Below are 13,789 nucleotides of genomic sequence, written 5' to 3'. Positions count from 1 at the left end.
CTGCACACACCAACATTGCCCCTTTGTGTGATCTTTTGGCTAGGGGATTAGCAGTGAGTCTTTACTAAATTCTGAACTTGCTGTTTGGATCCAATTCCCTGAGGATAATGTAACCCTTTTCTCTGCACTTGGCGTACAGCCACACCAACTGTCCAGAACCCTTTAGTTGTGTGAATTAGGGTTGGTCCATATCATACCGTGCACGGTGTTACCAGTATACTTTTTGGACAACGTGGTAGATGAGATCGTTTGCATGCGCAGCTCATGTCAGAACCAGGCGGAGATGCTGCGCTCAGAGTCACTTAAAGCAGCAGCATAAACATGACTGTGGAGGCTTCAGAGGCAGCGCCTAAAGAATCTAATGATATGAATGAAGTTGAAGCTTTTGTCACTCATATTTGCGAGGAAAAGGCTCAGGATTTGCGTCTTGGATGAACTCCGGAGAGTTGTAGCATTGCCTAGCTCGATAGCTAACTTTCTGGCGCAAACAACGACAGAGACAACCATGTTGCAAACACGGTTAAAGGCTAATAATATCCTTCTCATCACAAGCACTCACGTAAGTCTCAGGACAAGCTCATATAACTTCTCCCCCTCTCTCTCTCTTTCTTTCTTTCCCTCGTGTGTGTGTGTTGTGAGTTAAATTCCCCCATTCATGCTCCATTGTGTGTGGATGATGATAGAGTAGAGTCTACGCCGTAAGCGCCATAGGTTCTCTACCCAAATATGACAATGTTATTTTGGGTTTAATCACAAAACTAATGCGTTTTTCTACAAAGCATTGTGAAATGACACAATAAGGTACTTAAATGTCAGCCTAAACAATTTCTTTATTAGAAAATAATAATCTGTACTATTTTCTAAATAATAATCTGTATTATTTTCTGATTTTATCCAGATGTCGAGATGGCAAACAAACGAGGAAAGGTAACCTTATATGCTTACAATTAAAGTCTACAACATTCATACCAGGAAATTATAGAATATATTTGAATTGTTTTTTTGTTTTTTCATTTTTCCAGAAGATGGAGCTCTTGAGCAGACTCCACCTCCAGGACAGATCTGAGAATAAACTGACCTCTGCAGAGTTTCTTCAGATAAAACCGACTCTGAAACATGTCCAAGAGCTTTGTGAAAGTGACCTCTACTCTGTTTATCTTCACAAACTGTTAATGTTAGACTACAAGGCCAGGTACATCCAGGCTAAACCGGAAAACACAAATACAACTAATCTATGCAAACATGTACAGTCAGATGATTTTTTTGCCCCAGTTGAGAACCTATCTATTATATCAGAACAGACCAACATCCATCCTCTGGACCTCCAGATGGCGGTGTTTCACTGCTCAGACAGCTTTCTAAAGCAGAAGATGGTCACTAAACTGTCCCAGTGTCAGTACGCCTTACCTCTGCTGGTGCCGGACCCTTTCACTGGGGACATCGAGTGTCCTCTGTGGACGTTTCGACAGATTCAAAAGACCTGGAAGAAAAGTGAGACCAAAGATAATGAAACTGTAATGACCATGAAGTCGATGTCCATCTGTAAAGCAGAGACGCCGATGGTTCTGTGTTTCTGTCTGGGATCTCTGTCTGGGTCTAAATCTCAGCTCATCAACACTTTGATCCATGATCGCTATGACACCTTCTTCCACAGAAACTGTCCTGGCAGCTCTAAAAACCGCCTCCTGTTGGATGGTGTAGCAGAGATCGCCTGGTACTGTCCCTCTGGAAAACCCACTGACAGCTTCAGCGACTGTGTGGCCTTCTGTAATCTTCATGGAGATGGTCTGACTCACCACAAACAGCGGGACATACTGATGGACAAGGCGTCAGTCAATGTGGTTTTTGTGAAAACATTAGATCGGAATCATGAGAGTGCAGCTGTGATCAAAAGTCTTTTAGAGTCTCCACAACCACTCATCATTCTCGTTGAAAACAACGGCAATGGTGCAATTCAGCGCAAGACAGGAAAATATATAGTCGGTCTTAAAGAAAGAAGCCAGTCAGATGTATCTCAGGAGCTTAAGAGAATCATCAGTGACATTTTACAATCTCCTCACCAGTCCTTTAAACTTGAATCTATGTCAGACACTGGATGCAGAGTAGATGAACACAACACCAGCTGCATAAAAGTATTTAATTTAACAAAAGACATTATGGCAATAATTAAATCTGTCTCTGTGTCTGATGTTAAAAAGACATTGCTCCCATGTCAAGGCCAATTGTGGCATGACTGGAGCAACAAATACAAAGAACAGTATCATTTAAAGGGAAACCTTGAGCAAGAAAAAGTGATAAAGGTGAAAGAATGTAAGAAACTACGAGAAGATCAGTGCACAGCTTACTGTGGTGAACTGATGATGTATTTTGTTGGACACCTCTCATCTTTTACAGACAGAAAAACAGACAGAGAATATTTCCTTAAATGGACTCAGGTCTTATTGGATGATTATGCCACAGAATGTCTTTCTTCAATTCTACAAGATTATAATCAGAAATGGTCAGAGGTGTTAGATGTAAAGAAGCAGATGGAGGACGAGAAAAGGTCTATGGATTTAAATAAAATGAAGACCCCTGATAAGTCTAATGAGTTAAAGTTCAAACAAAAAGAGCTTGCAAAAATCTCCCAGGACCTTCATTCTGCCACATGTGGCCTGGAGCACATCTTCAGAGAAATGGCTCAGATCTATGAAGCCCATAAGAGTCTAGATAAACCTCCAGGACAGGGGCCGACTGACTGGTCTAAATACCCAGAGCTGGCAGCAGAGCTGATGATCTCAGGACACCCAATGGAGCTGATGGATGGAGATGCAGGTCACGTCCCTCTGACTTGGATCAAAAGTCTAATTGATCAGGTCGTTAAGAAACTGGGAAACAAGAAGGTCTTTGTTCTGTCCGTGTTGGGGATACAGAGCAGTGGGAAGTCTACGATGCTCAATGCCATGTTTGGACTCCAGTTTGCAGTCAGTGCAGGCAGATGCACCAGAGGAGCCTTCATGCAGCTGGTCAAACTGTCAGAAGACATGAAGAAAGAGTTTCAGTGGGACTACATCCTTGTGGTGGACACTGAGGGGCTGCGAGCTCTGGAGTTAGATGGAAATAAAACCATTCAACACGACAATGAACTTGCTACATTTGTTGTTGGTTTGGGAAACATGACTCTGGTGAACATCTTTGGAGAGAATCCCTCTGATATGCAGGACGTTCTGCAGATTGTGGTCCAGGCTTTCATGAGGATGAAGAAGGTCAGACTTTCACCGAGCTGTGTGTTTGTTCATCAGAATGTCTCTGATGTCAGTGCGACAGAGAAAAACATGGATGGAAAAAGGAAACTGCTGGAAAAACTGGATAAAATGGTCCAACTCGCGGCTAAAGAAGAAGTTTTTGATGCTGAAAGTTTCCGTGACATCATTGAGTTTGACGTTCAGAAAGATGTGAAGTACTTTGCTCAGCTGTGGGAGGGAAGTCCTCCGATGGCTCCTCCAAATCCAGGATACAGTGAATGTGTCCAAGATCTGAAGAGCTTCATCCTCGAGAAAGCAAAGAAATCTCCTGGTGTCTCTCTCTCCGAGTTCAAAACTAAAGTTGGAGATCTTTGGAACGCTCTTTTAAACGAGAACTTTGTGTTCAGCTTCAAAAACACTCTGGAGATCGCTGTTTACAGGAAACTCGAAGTTCAACACGGAAACTGGACCTGGGCTTTGAGAAGTGAGATGTTGAAGATTGAAGAGAAACTTTATAAAATAATTACAAATGGAGAACTTGAACCTGTCAACGTCAGTCTTCTGTATAGAGAAGTTTCCAAGAAATATGATGAAACTAAGCTTTTAATGTCAAAGTACTTTGAAACTGAGGAAGACAAAGACATGTTAATACAGTGGCGAGCCCAGCATGAACTAAAACTTAAAGGTTTTCTGGATGAACTGGTTCAAGGACTTCAAAGAAAACTGAATAATGTGATTGAACAGAAGAAAGCAAGTAAGGAGGTTGATGAGAAGAAGACTGTGTTTGAGAACAACCTCCTACAGAGGAGCAAACAGCTCGCTCTAAAACTGAAAGACAACTTACCAAAAGATCAGGATCTGCTTAAACAGTTTAACAGTGATTGGGAGAAGTGGGTTTCTGAACTGACCAGAGGCTTAAAACCTGCTGAAAAGATCAACTTTGAGCAGGATCAGATTCAGGCCATTCAGGAGCTGGGATTTGAATATGACTTAATTATAAAAAGGAAACAATCATCATGCTACAAAAATTTAGCTGAATGTGGAGATTATACTGAGTATGTTCCACAGAAGCGTCTTCAAAGTGAGTATATTGTACAGAAGCATCATCAAAGTAAGAATATCTTAGCCACCGCCTGGAATTATTTGAAAGATAAGAAGTCACAGATATTTCATGTCCTTCGTCTTTCACATAAATTCCAAGACCAGATTAGAACCCTCGTACAAAATGTTGAAAAAAAAGCATTAAAAGAAATAGAGGAAAAGCCTGTGGCACAAAGAGGCTACAGTTCATCTTACCTGAGAGAAATGAGCTCGAACGTGGTCACATCTATTGATGAATTTGAATCATTAAAAGAATGGAAATACCTTCTGAAAAAAGAGTTCAAAGTGGATCTGATCCTGTTTGTGTTCTACAGGACACAGAGGTGGATCTTAGACTCTCATTCTCAGTTCATCAATAACAATGACGTCCGCACATATTTAGAGAGTAAGAAAGATGAATACTACAGTGTCTTCAGGAGTTTCTGCAAAGGAATCTCCTCAGCTGTTGTTCTCGCTGAACTGATCTGTGAGAAACTGAAGTCCTCCATGACTGAAGCTGTGTGTAACCAGACTGCTATTGATATCGCTGGAGACATGAGATGTAATGTCCCAGCGTTCAAAGAAAACAGACTCAAGCTGGAGAAACATGTGTTAAAGTCACTGGCAGAAAAGAGAAAATTTAACAGATATGAGAAATACATCAGACGTCCCAAAACCTACACTGAGACTTTCATCACAGAAGAAGTGGAAAATCTCCTACGCACAAAGTACAAGGATAAATGCAACAGTTTCTACAAACAGAAAATCTCAAACATCCAAACACAGGTTCTTCATGCTCTTCATGAGGCGTCAGAAACGACCAAAGGAAACAGAGGAGACATAAACATGTGGCTGAAGGAGTTTACAGGATCCATCAAAGGTGAACTCACATTTGGAACAATAGACCCTCAAAGCTTTACTGATGTGAACAACTTTGATTTTCTGAAGGAAGAAATTGAGAAAGGACTAAACTCCATCTCTGCCGACCTTTCACATCTCTCAGTTGGAAAGTTAAAAAATTCAAGACTGAGACCAGACCAGATCCTCATCGATCAGTTGTGCGACTGCTGTTGGGAAACATGTCCTTTCTGTCATGCAGTTTGCACAAACACCATCAAAGATCATAAAAGTGCTGAAGATGGAGGTATCGATCATAGCACTCCTTTTCATCGCTCTCCGTCTGTCAATGGCGTGCACTACAGAGACTCAGTGGAGATGTCTTTGCCGTTCTGCACAACAGAAGTAGCAGGTGATGGATCCTTTTACCCTGATTCTTCTTCAGACAGTTCAGTGCCTTTCAAACAATATTGTACCGCTGGCCCTCCATTTGACACATGGAGTATTAGCCCTGACCTGTATCAGATGTGCTACTGGCAGTGGGTCGTCTGCACATTTCACAAGGAGATAGAAAAGCATTACAATCTGAAATATGAAGGTCTCGGAAAAATTCCTGACGGTTGGGGAAAAGTCACTGATAAACAGGCACTGAAAAACTTGGAGGAAATGTACAAATAGATGAAGAATCACTAAAATACAGTACATTTGTACAATATCAGAAATGTAAAAAACAAATTGTGCAACTAGTTAAAAAGTAAAAGTAAGAAATGATTTTTATGAATAAGAAAAACTTTGGCAGAGGCAGAGAAAGCTATGAATGATCACTATTTTTTTTAATTATAAACAAATGTCAAATACTTCACTTTTACTTTTTTTTTCTTTCTATTTCTATTATTTTTGTCATCTAAAATGGAGAAACAATACTGCATGGATATAATACAGCATGAAATGATCTTAGTTTTATTTTGTTAATCTAAGGGACAATATGAACAAAGATAAAATTATTTCTACATTTAATCACATTTTTTCACTTCAAACTTACTAGATGTGATGTAACAGTTATACTTTTTTAATGATGAACAAATCTGTTGGATATGATACTAACTTTAAACATGTAATGATAATGTTATGGTGTTGGTTTGTTTTATTATTATGTCGGGTTAATCATAGAAACACATTTAACCTGAAGTGACTTTTTACCGTGTGTGTAACTATATCATGTGTGAGTAACTATATCACCTTCATCATTAAAATCCTGCACAAATAAAAAGAACAATATAAAAGTTGTGTAACTATATGGTTGAAAACAGATTTAAATCATGTTGGAAAAATGTCCTGAAGACGTTAATATTGTGAATGAAACTAACCAACGTTCTTATAATAATGGTGATGGAAAACAAGTTGTGGTTTATTATTAACTATATCACTGTTTTAAAAGTGTTTGCTCAGTCTTTATACTGAGATTAGAGTTGTGCCGTGTGATGGATGAGCAACATCACGATGTAGAGCCACCATCGTGATGCCACGTCCCCTCCTGTCAGAAACACGCACTGGTCTTCTGTAAGCCTTGTAAACCTACAAACTTTGCAGGGATTGCACTGTAAATTAAATCACGAAAATAACTAATATGCGCGCTAGTTTCAGTGGCCTGCCAGAAGCCATGATGCGCCAGGGAAGCCAGTGATTTTTTAATATCTAATTCCTAGCCTGATTTATTCAACTTTGAAACAAACAAAAAATAGGCGGAATTTGAGTTTTTACAGATTTTTTCACTGATGATTAGTTTATTGAAAAACTAAACAAAATATCCCAAATCCCCTCTGAAAAAATCTTAGTCACTAATATGTCAATAAAAAAAATCTATAAATTTTAATCTGGCTCAATTCATTATTTTGATTCCGTTGCCCAAAATATAGGCAATTTTGGCCATTTTAATGCTCAAAATGCCTTATTTTTATGTGAAAATATAAAATGACAGAAAAAAATGCAATACATTTTTTTCTCATATTTATATCTGTAATGTTCAGCAAAAGTTTGATATCTCTACATTTATTTTTTTCCCCTATTCACCTGCAGTGTCTCGCCTTAAAGAAAACAGATGGAAAAACAGTGATCACAAAGTTTTTGGCTTCCAAGCCGTGTAGGTCCAAGTCAACTGGTCATGGGGTCAAGTCAAGTCATACCTTTTGTCAAGTCAAGTCTTTCTTTAGCCAGCAAGTTTAGTTATACTTTATTGATCTCTGTAGAGAAGTTTGTTCTCTGCATTTGACCCATCCTCAATATCGCTGGGCGACCTTTAGGAGCAGTGAGCTGCCAGCATGGGCTGGCTAGTCACCTCAAGTCGCAAACGTCCGCATTAAGCCTAATTCTTCTTTTCAAAATGTGTTTAATGTACTTGAAAATATGGAGTACTTTCTCAAGATTTGGTGATTTTGAACATTTTGATTAAAATCAAACTTTTTTAAAAATCTAATGGATTTGAAGTCTAATTAATGTTTAAATAGCCCAACATTTAAACTACACTGCTCACAAAAACTTAGGGCACACTCAAAAAACACAATGTAACTCCAAGTCAGTCAAATTTCTGGGATATCAGACTGTCCAGTTAGGAAGCCACGCTTATTGTGAATCAGTTTCACTTGGTGTTGTGGAAATTAAACAGACACAGGTAGAAATGAGAGGCAATTAGCAAGATCACTCCAAAAGAGGAATGGTTTTGCAGGTGGTGACCACAGACCATTTCCCTGTCTTCATCCTTTGTACCGTATTTTTTGGAACCTTTTGCATTTGTCCAGTGTTCTCACCACTAGAGGCATCATGAGGAGCATCTACAACCCACAGAAGTCGCTCAGGGAGTGATGCTCATCCAAAATGGCACGTCCAGTCGTGCTGTGGCAAGAAGGTTTGCTGTGTCTCCCAGCGCAGTGTCCAGAGCATGGAGGAGATACCAGGAGACAGGCCAGTACACCAGGAGACCTGGGGGGGTCCGACCGAGGTCAACAACCCAGCAGCAGGACCGCTATCTGCTCATTTGTGCACGGAGAAACAGGAGAAGCACTGCCCGAGCCCTACAAAATGACCTCCAGAGGGCCACAAATGTGCATGTTGGTCCTCAAACGGTCAGAAACCGACTCCATGAGGGTGGTATGAGGGTGGTATGAGGGTGGTATGAGGGTGGTATGAGGGTGGTATGAGGGGGGTATGAGGGTGGTATGAGGGTGGTATGAGGGGGGTATGAGGGTGGTATGAGGGTGGTATGAGGGTGGTATGAGGGCCCGACGTCCACAAGTTGGGCCGGTGCTTACTGCCCAACACCGTGCAGCCCGATTGGCATTTGCCCGAGAACACAGCGATTGGCAGATTGGCCAATGGTGCCTGTGCTCTTCACGGATGAGAGCAGGTTCACCCTGAGCACCTGTGACAGACGTGACAGAGTCTGGAGACGCCCTGGAGAACGTTCTGCTGCTGCAACATCATCCAGCATGACCGGTTTGGTGGTGGGTCAGTGATGGTCTGGGGAGGCATTTCATTGGAGCCGCACAGCCCTCCATGTGCGAGCCAGAGGTTCCCTGACTGGCATTGGGGACCGGGATGAGATCCTCAGACCTATTGTAAGACCATATGCTGGTGCTGTGGGCCCTGGGTTCCTTCTGATGCCTGATAATGCCAGGCCACATGTGGCAAGAGTGTGTCAGCAGGTCCTGCATGATGAAGGTATTGATGTTCTGGACTGGCCTGCCCGTTCCCCAGACTTAAATCCAATAGAGCACATCTGGGACATCATGTCTCGGTCCATCCATCAACGCCACGTGGCACCACAGACTGTCCAGGAGCTGACTGATGCTCTAATCCAGGTCTGGGAGGAGATCCCTCAGGAGGACATCCGTGGTCTCATCAGGAGCAGGCCCAGGCGTTGTAGGGAGGGCATTCAGGCACGTGGAGGCCACACACACGACTGAGGATGATACAGACTCGTTTGGAGGAATTTCTACAGAATTTGGATCAACCAGTGACCTGATGTGTCACTTTGATTTTGACTATATTTTTGGATCCAAACCTCCAGGGGCTGAGAATTTGATTTCCATTTATCATTCTTATGTTACTTTGTTCTCAACACATTGCCCTACACTATGAATAAAGATTTTCATCCGAAAAATCGAATTGATTGACATCTAGGATGTGTTTTTTGAGTGTGCCCTAAGTTTTTGTGAGCAGTGTATATATAATATATGCTCCAGTCTATGTACAAAACTACTGGGACAGCTTTTTAAGGAAGGGGGCCCGGGGGGGCTTACTCAACAAAAAAATAGAAACAGAGTTATTTAAACATCAGTTGCTTTTTCCTGCAGTCTGAAATATAAATATATACAATAATATGGTTATTTTAGTTAGTTTTTGGCAAGTTTTCTGTCAGTGGTTCCCCTGTAATGCCCCGGCCCCTGTACACTTGGATTCGCGCCTGTTCAAAGTAGATTTAGCGCAGCCTTCAGTCCCGCTGTCACTGGGCTCAGTGTGATCTGTGGAAAATAACCTTTAAATGCTGTAACGTTCGAGAGAACGCCTTAAAACACCAAAAAGCCCTAAGATTTCTGCCATTGATCGGCTCTTACATCGTGGTTCTGGAGGCTCCTGTCTGCGCCGTAGCTTCAGTCATTGTTTCGAATGTTTTCATGTCCTTAATACATTTCTATGAATCTTCACCTCTTCACTCACTGTAGAAAACTTTTAATGCATCCAAAGAAACAGACTTTTCCTCCTGCCACACTGTATTGATTAAACGCACTCTGTCGCCGAAAAAGCATGTGGCTAATTACCATAATGTAAACATAGATGCGCCGCTTTTACCAATGAATCCTGATCTTTCAACAGTTTCACTCAAATAAATAATAATAAACTATATATACTATAAAGTCACCGCGAGTCAGTGAGAGTCATTGGCCTCAAGTCCAAGTTAAGTCTCAAGTCACAAACAGCAAGTCCCAAGTCAAGTCTTACGAGCTTTGGTCAAGTATATGACCACAGTTTACTCTGGTAAACTCAATAAAATGATAAATAAATATCTTGGTAGAGTTTGATGAAAACCTTTTAATATAAATCTGTTCCACATTCTCAGACCAAACACATGATCTTATTTCAGACCTAACTCCATAATCCCTCAGTTTATTGAAAGCTCTTCATGATGATGAGGTGAGACGGGCTGTGCAGGTCTGTGTTTGCTCTTACCTGTCGCTTAGTGATCTTTATAAGCTCCCATTCTCAGTTACTCCCCTTTGGCCACAAGTTCATCAGGGTCCTCTGTGTTGCTCTTTCTGTTCCTCCTTCCTTTTCCTCAACACTTCCACTAATTCCTCTGTCCTTCAGTTATTTATTTATTTTCCCATAAATAACTACAGGAATTTTGATAACATAAAAAAAAATTAAAGGATCTATATCATGCTATTTTAGCCATTCCAAAGTTTAGGTAAGTATAAGTATAGGCATTTTTATGATATATTGTACCTCTACCACTATGGAGCACTCATTTTTGTGATAAATATAAGTGTTTTCTGGAGGTATTTTTCAAACCCGGAAGACACAACGCTTCGATTCAGTTAACTCCGCCCTCTCTCTCCGCACATACAACTTTACCGTAATATAAATAAACAGCAATAAGTGAAGATACTTCACGATGCAGTTATACGGAGTTGACATCTGCAACACAGCTTCATAAATGGCTAACACACATGCTAATATGCTAACCCGCGTTTGGACTGACTCACCGCTCTGGTCCATCGCTGTTTACATTGTGGGACTCGCGTTGGTTATAAAAGTAAATCCACTTTGATTTGAAGGTTCACCAAACATCCATCAGAGACAGTCACAGAAAAACAACCAGAAAAAGTTGCAACAAGCTCCATCTTCACAGATGCAGCGCAAACATGACTGATCTGTTAATACGCTCAGGGGATGTGTTTTGGCCACAGCTGACCTGGAAGCACCTCAGGCACAAACAACTCTGGGGGTGTTTTTGATAAGGAAATAGCATAACAACATGGCTAAAAGCTCTAAAAATTCGATTTTGCATGATATAGGACCTTTAAAACGTGATGGAGTCTGACAGAAACCTCAAAGGGCTTATGCTTAATGCCACTCCACTAAAACAAATGACAGAGCTCATGTTGAGAGAGAGAGAGAGAGAACCTTTTCTTCTGGTCAAATACATAACAAGTGAAAATCCCATTGCAAAAATGTGAAGGAATTTGTAGAAAAAACAAATAAATGTCCTAATTATTTACACAAAGATTAAAAAATAAATAAGATTGTATAATCATTTGTGCAAAAACAAAAAACAAAAAAGGCCTGCATACAAAGATTGTCTATTTAGTTTTTGACTCTAAAACATCCACAATCCTTCCCTTGAATCCCACAAACTTCATATCTGATCTCCCCATGAAATCAAGATCATCTTAATCCTGCTTCCTCTTTCCTGTTCACACACAAAAACATAATCTACACAATAGTTTTAGGTTATTTTATGTAAAGGAACAATATGAAGCTGTCACTGTGTTTAAGAACTAACAAAGTTGTCTTTCTCCATCTAGTGGACAATTAAGGGAAGCTCTTAACCTCCCACCCCCGCCTTGACCAAGTGCATTTTCTCCAGTTTGGCATTACCCAAATCTAGAAACTTCTTGACTGGAGAGTTGACAGCCTTTAGGCCAGAGTAACGCCTCATTTTAAAGCTCAGAACAACAAAACTCATCTAAATGGAGCTTTTTTTCATACGTTTTTTGCAGGGTTGTCACTTTTTTGTCACTTTTGTATCGCTATCGTGGCTTTTTTATTTCATTTTTGCCACTTTTCTTCTCGCTTTTGCAGCTATTTTTACACTTTTTGTCCGAGAAGCTTTTAGATTTTGGTGAAGCGAAACTTTAGAAAATGTGCTTGTTTCATTTGGGGGTTAAGAGATTAAATAGTAGAAAATGTTCCCTGAGGTTCGGCTCTAACATGTTACATCTTAGTTCTGTTTATATTTGTTCATCATTGTTTTATCAGCTCAGTCATATGAGTGAAAGTTCTATAGTTGATCCAAACTGTGGTACATGAGGCACAGGTTTCCTCATCTGCACTTTTATTCATTGTGATTTAAAGATACATGAATGCTTTAGTCCTGCATGAGTTCGATGTTTCCTGGTTTAGACCTGAGTTTCCTCCAGTGCAGAAATAATCAGTTTGTTGTAGAAGCAAAAATATTGACTCAGTTCAGAGAGTAATGTTACTTTAAAGGAATATGTCATAGTTTTTACATACTGAGATATGTTCTTGCCTGAGCTTTGATGAGTTGATACATAGCTGTCTGGTCTTTGTGCCCTTCTAACTTCATCCTATTTGGAGCTATAGGATTATGCTGGGAGAGGCCAAATGCAAACAACATCTTTGGTCTATGTGAGTGACTGAGTGAGCACAGAAAGACCAGACAGGTACACATCAACTCATCTAAGCTCAGGTAAGAACATATCTCAGTATGTAAAACAGTGGCCACTTCCCTTAAAATACATTTTAAATAAGAAGTCAAAATTACTGTGATATAATACTTGTTACTTTAAGATATTCAAATGTAATTAATAACACCACCCTATTCAGTCCAGTTTAAACCCATTTTAAATCCTTCAGATCCACTTTGGTCTTGATTTGATCTTGATCTCGCCTGGTGGACAAGGCTCAAACATGTCATGAAGTGGCACTTGGTGTGAACAGTTTGGAGAACTCGACAGCACAGAAGGATGAACTCAGAATGTTTCACAGTCGTGTTGGAACATCTGGTTTGTCCAGTGGTTCGGATGGATGGACTTTCCTGAGCAGTTGGAGTCACTGCTGCCTCCTCGTCTTCCACCTCATCAGGGATTTCATTTAATCACGTTATAGTCACGGTGAGTGCATGTAGTTATTAGTGACTCCACTAGAGGGGGAGCAACCACATGAAAACGCCACACCAGTTATAATGGAGGTTTTAGGTCTGAATAACTTCAAAGGGTTTATTAATATTTTTCATATTTGAACTTTATTTAAGCAGGTTTGGCTGAAGTTCGACCTGGTCTATTTCTGTCCTGATGTCTAAATAGTTTTAATCCTGGCTTCACATAGAGTTTCACTGCAGACATTTCCACTTTTGTCCCACATATTTAAATTAAGTCCCACTTTTCTAATAAAGTTAGATTCAAACAGAGAAAGATCCACCAGTGTTTCAGAGTTTGAAGAGTCAAGAAAGGAAGTGTTAAAATGAAAGTCTAAACCTCTTAACCCCCACCTGAACCGAGCATATTTTCTCCAGTTCAGCTTTACTCACATCCATAATGTCACAGCCTATAGGCCAGAGTAATGCCTCATTTGAAAGCTAAGACCTACAAAATTCATCTAAATGGATCTTTTTCCTCAGTTGTCATCACTTTTTTGACATCACTTATATGTTGTTTTTTTGGGGGGGGTTTTGCCACATTTTCATCATTTTTTTGTCACCTTTTAGTCGCTCTTGTGTTTCTTTTTCATATACTTCTTTTTAGACTTGGGTAAAGCCAAACTGGAGAAAATGTGTTTGGTTCAGGTGGGGGTTAAGAGGTTAAATGTCACTGAAAAGCATTACAGTTGTTTCCAGTCAGCATTACATCTAC

The 13,789-nt window shown here is 40.3% G+C and overlaps 1 protein-coding gene across 1 annotated transcript; it reads left to right on the top strand.

The window, feature by feature from the left end:
* Nucleotides 1-906: 906 nt before the first annotated feature.
* Nucleotides 907-5,819, top strand: LOC306964351 (interferon-induced very large GTPase 1-like; the record flags this gene model as incomplete). Its single annotated transcript, XM_079558343.1, has 2 exons — nucleotides 907-927; nucleotides 1,023-5,819. The coding sequence occupies 2 exons, from the start codon at nucleotides 907-909 to the stop codon at nucleotides 5,817-5,819; spliced, it is 4,818 nt and encodes a 1,605-aa protein (XP_079414469.1).
* Nucleotides 5,820-13,789: the final 7,970 nt, after the last annotated feature.

The sequence above is a fragment of the Gobius niger genome (assembly GCF_951799975.1).
Source record: "Gobius niger genome assembly, chromosome: 6".
Taxonomy (NCBI): domain Eukaryota; kingdom Metazoa; phylum Chordata; class Actinopteri; order Gobiiformes; family Gobiidae; genus Gobius; species Gobius niger.
This window is presented reverse-complemented; position numbering and strand designations above follow the sequence as displayed.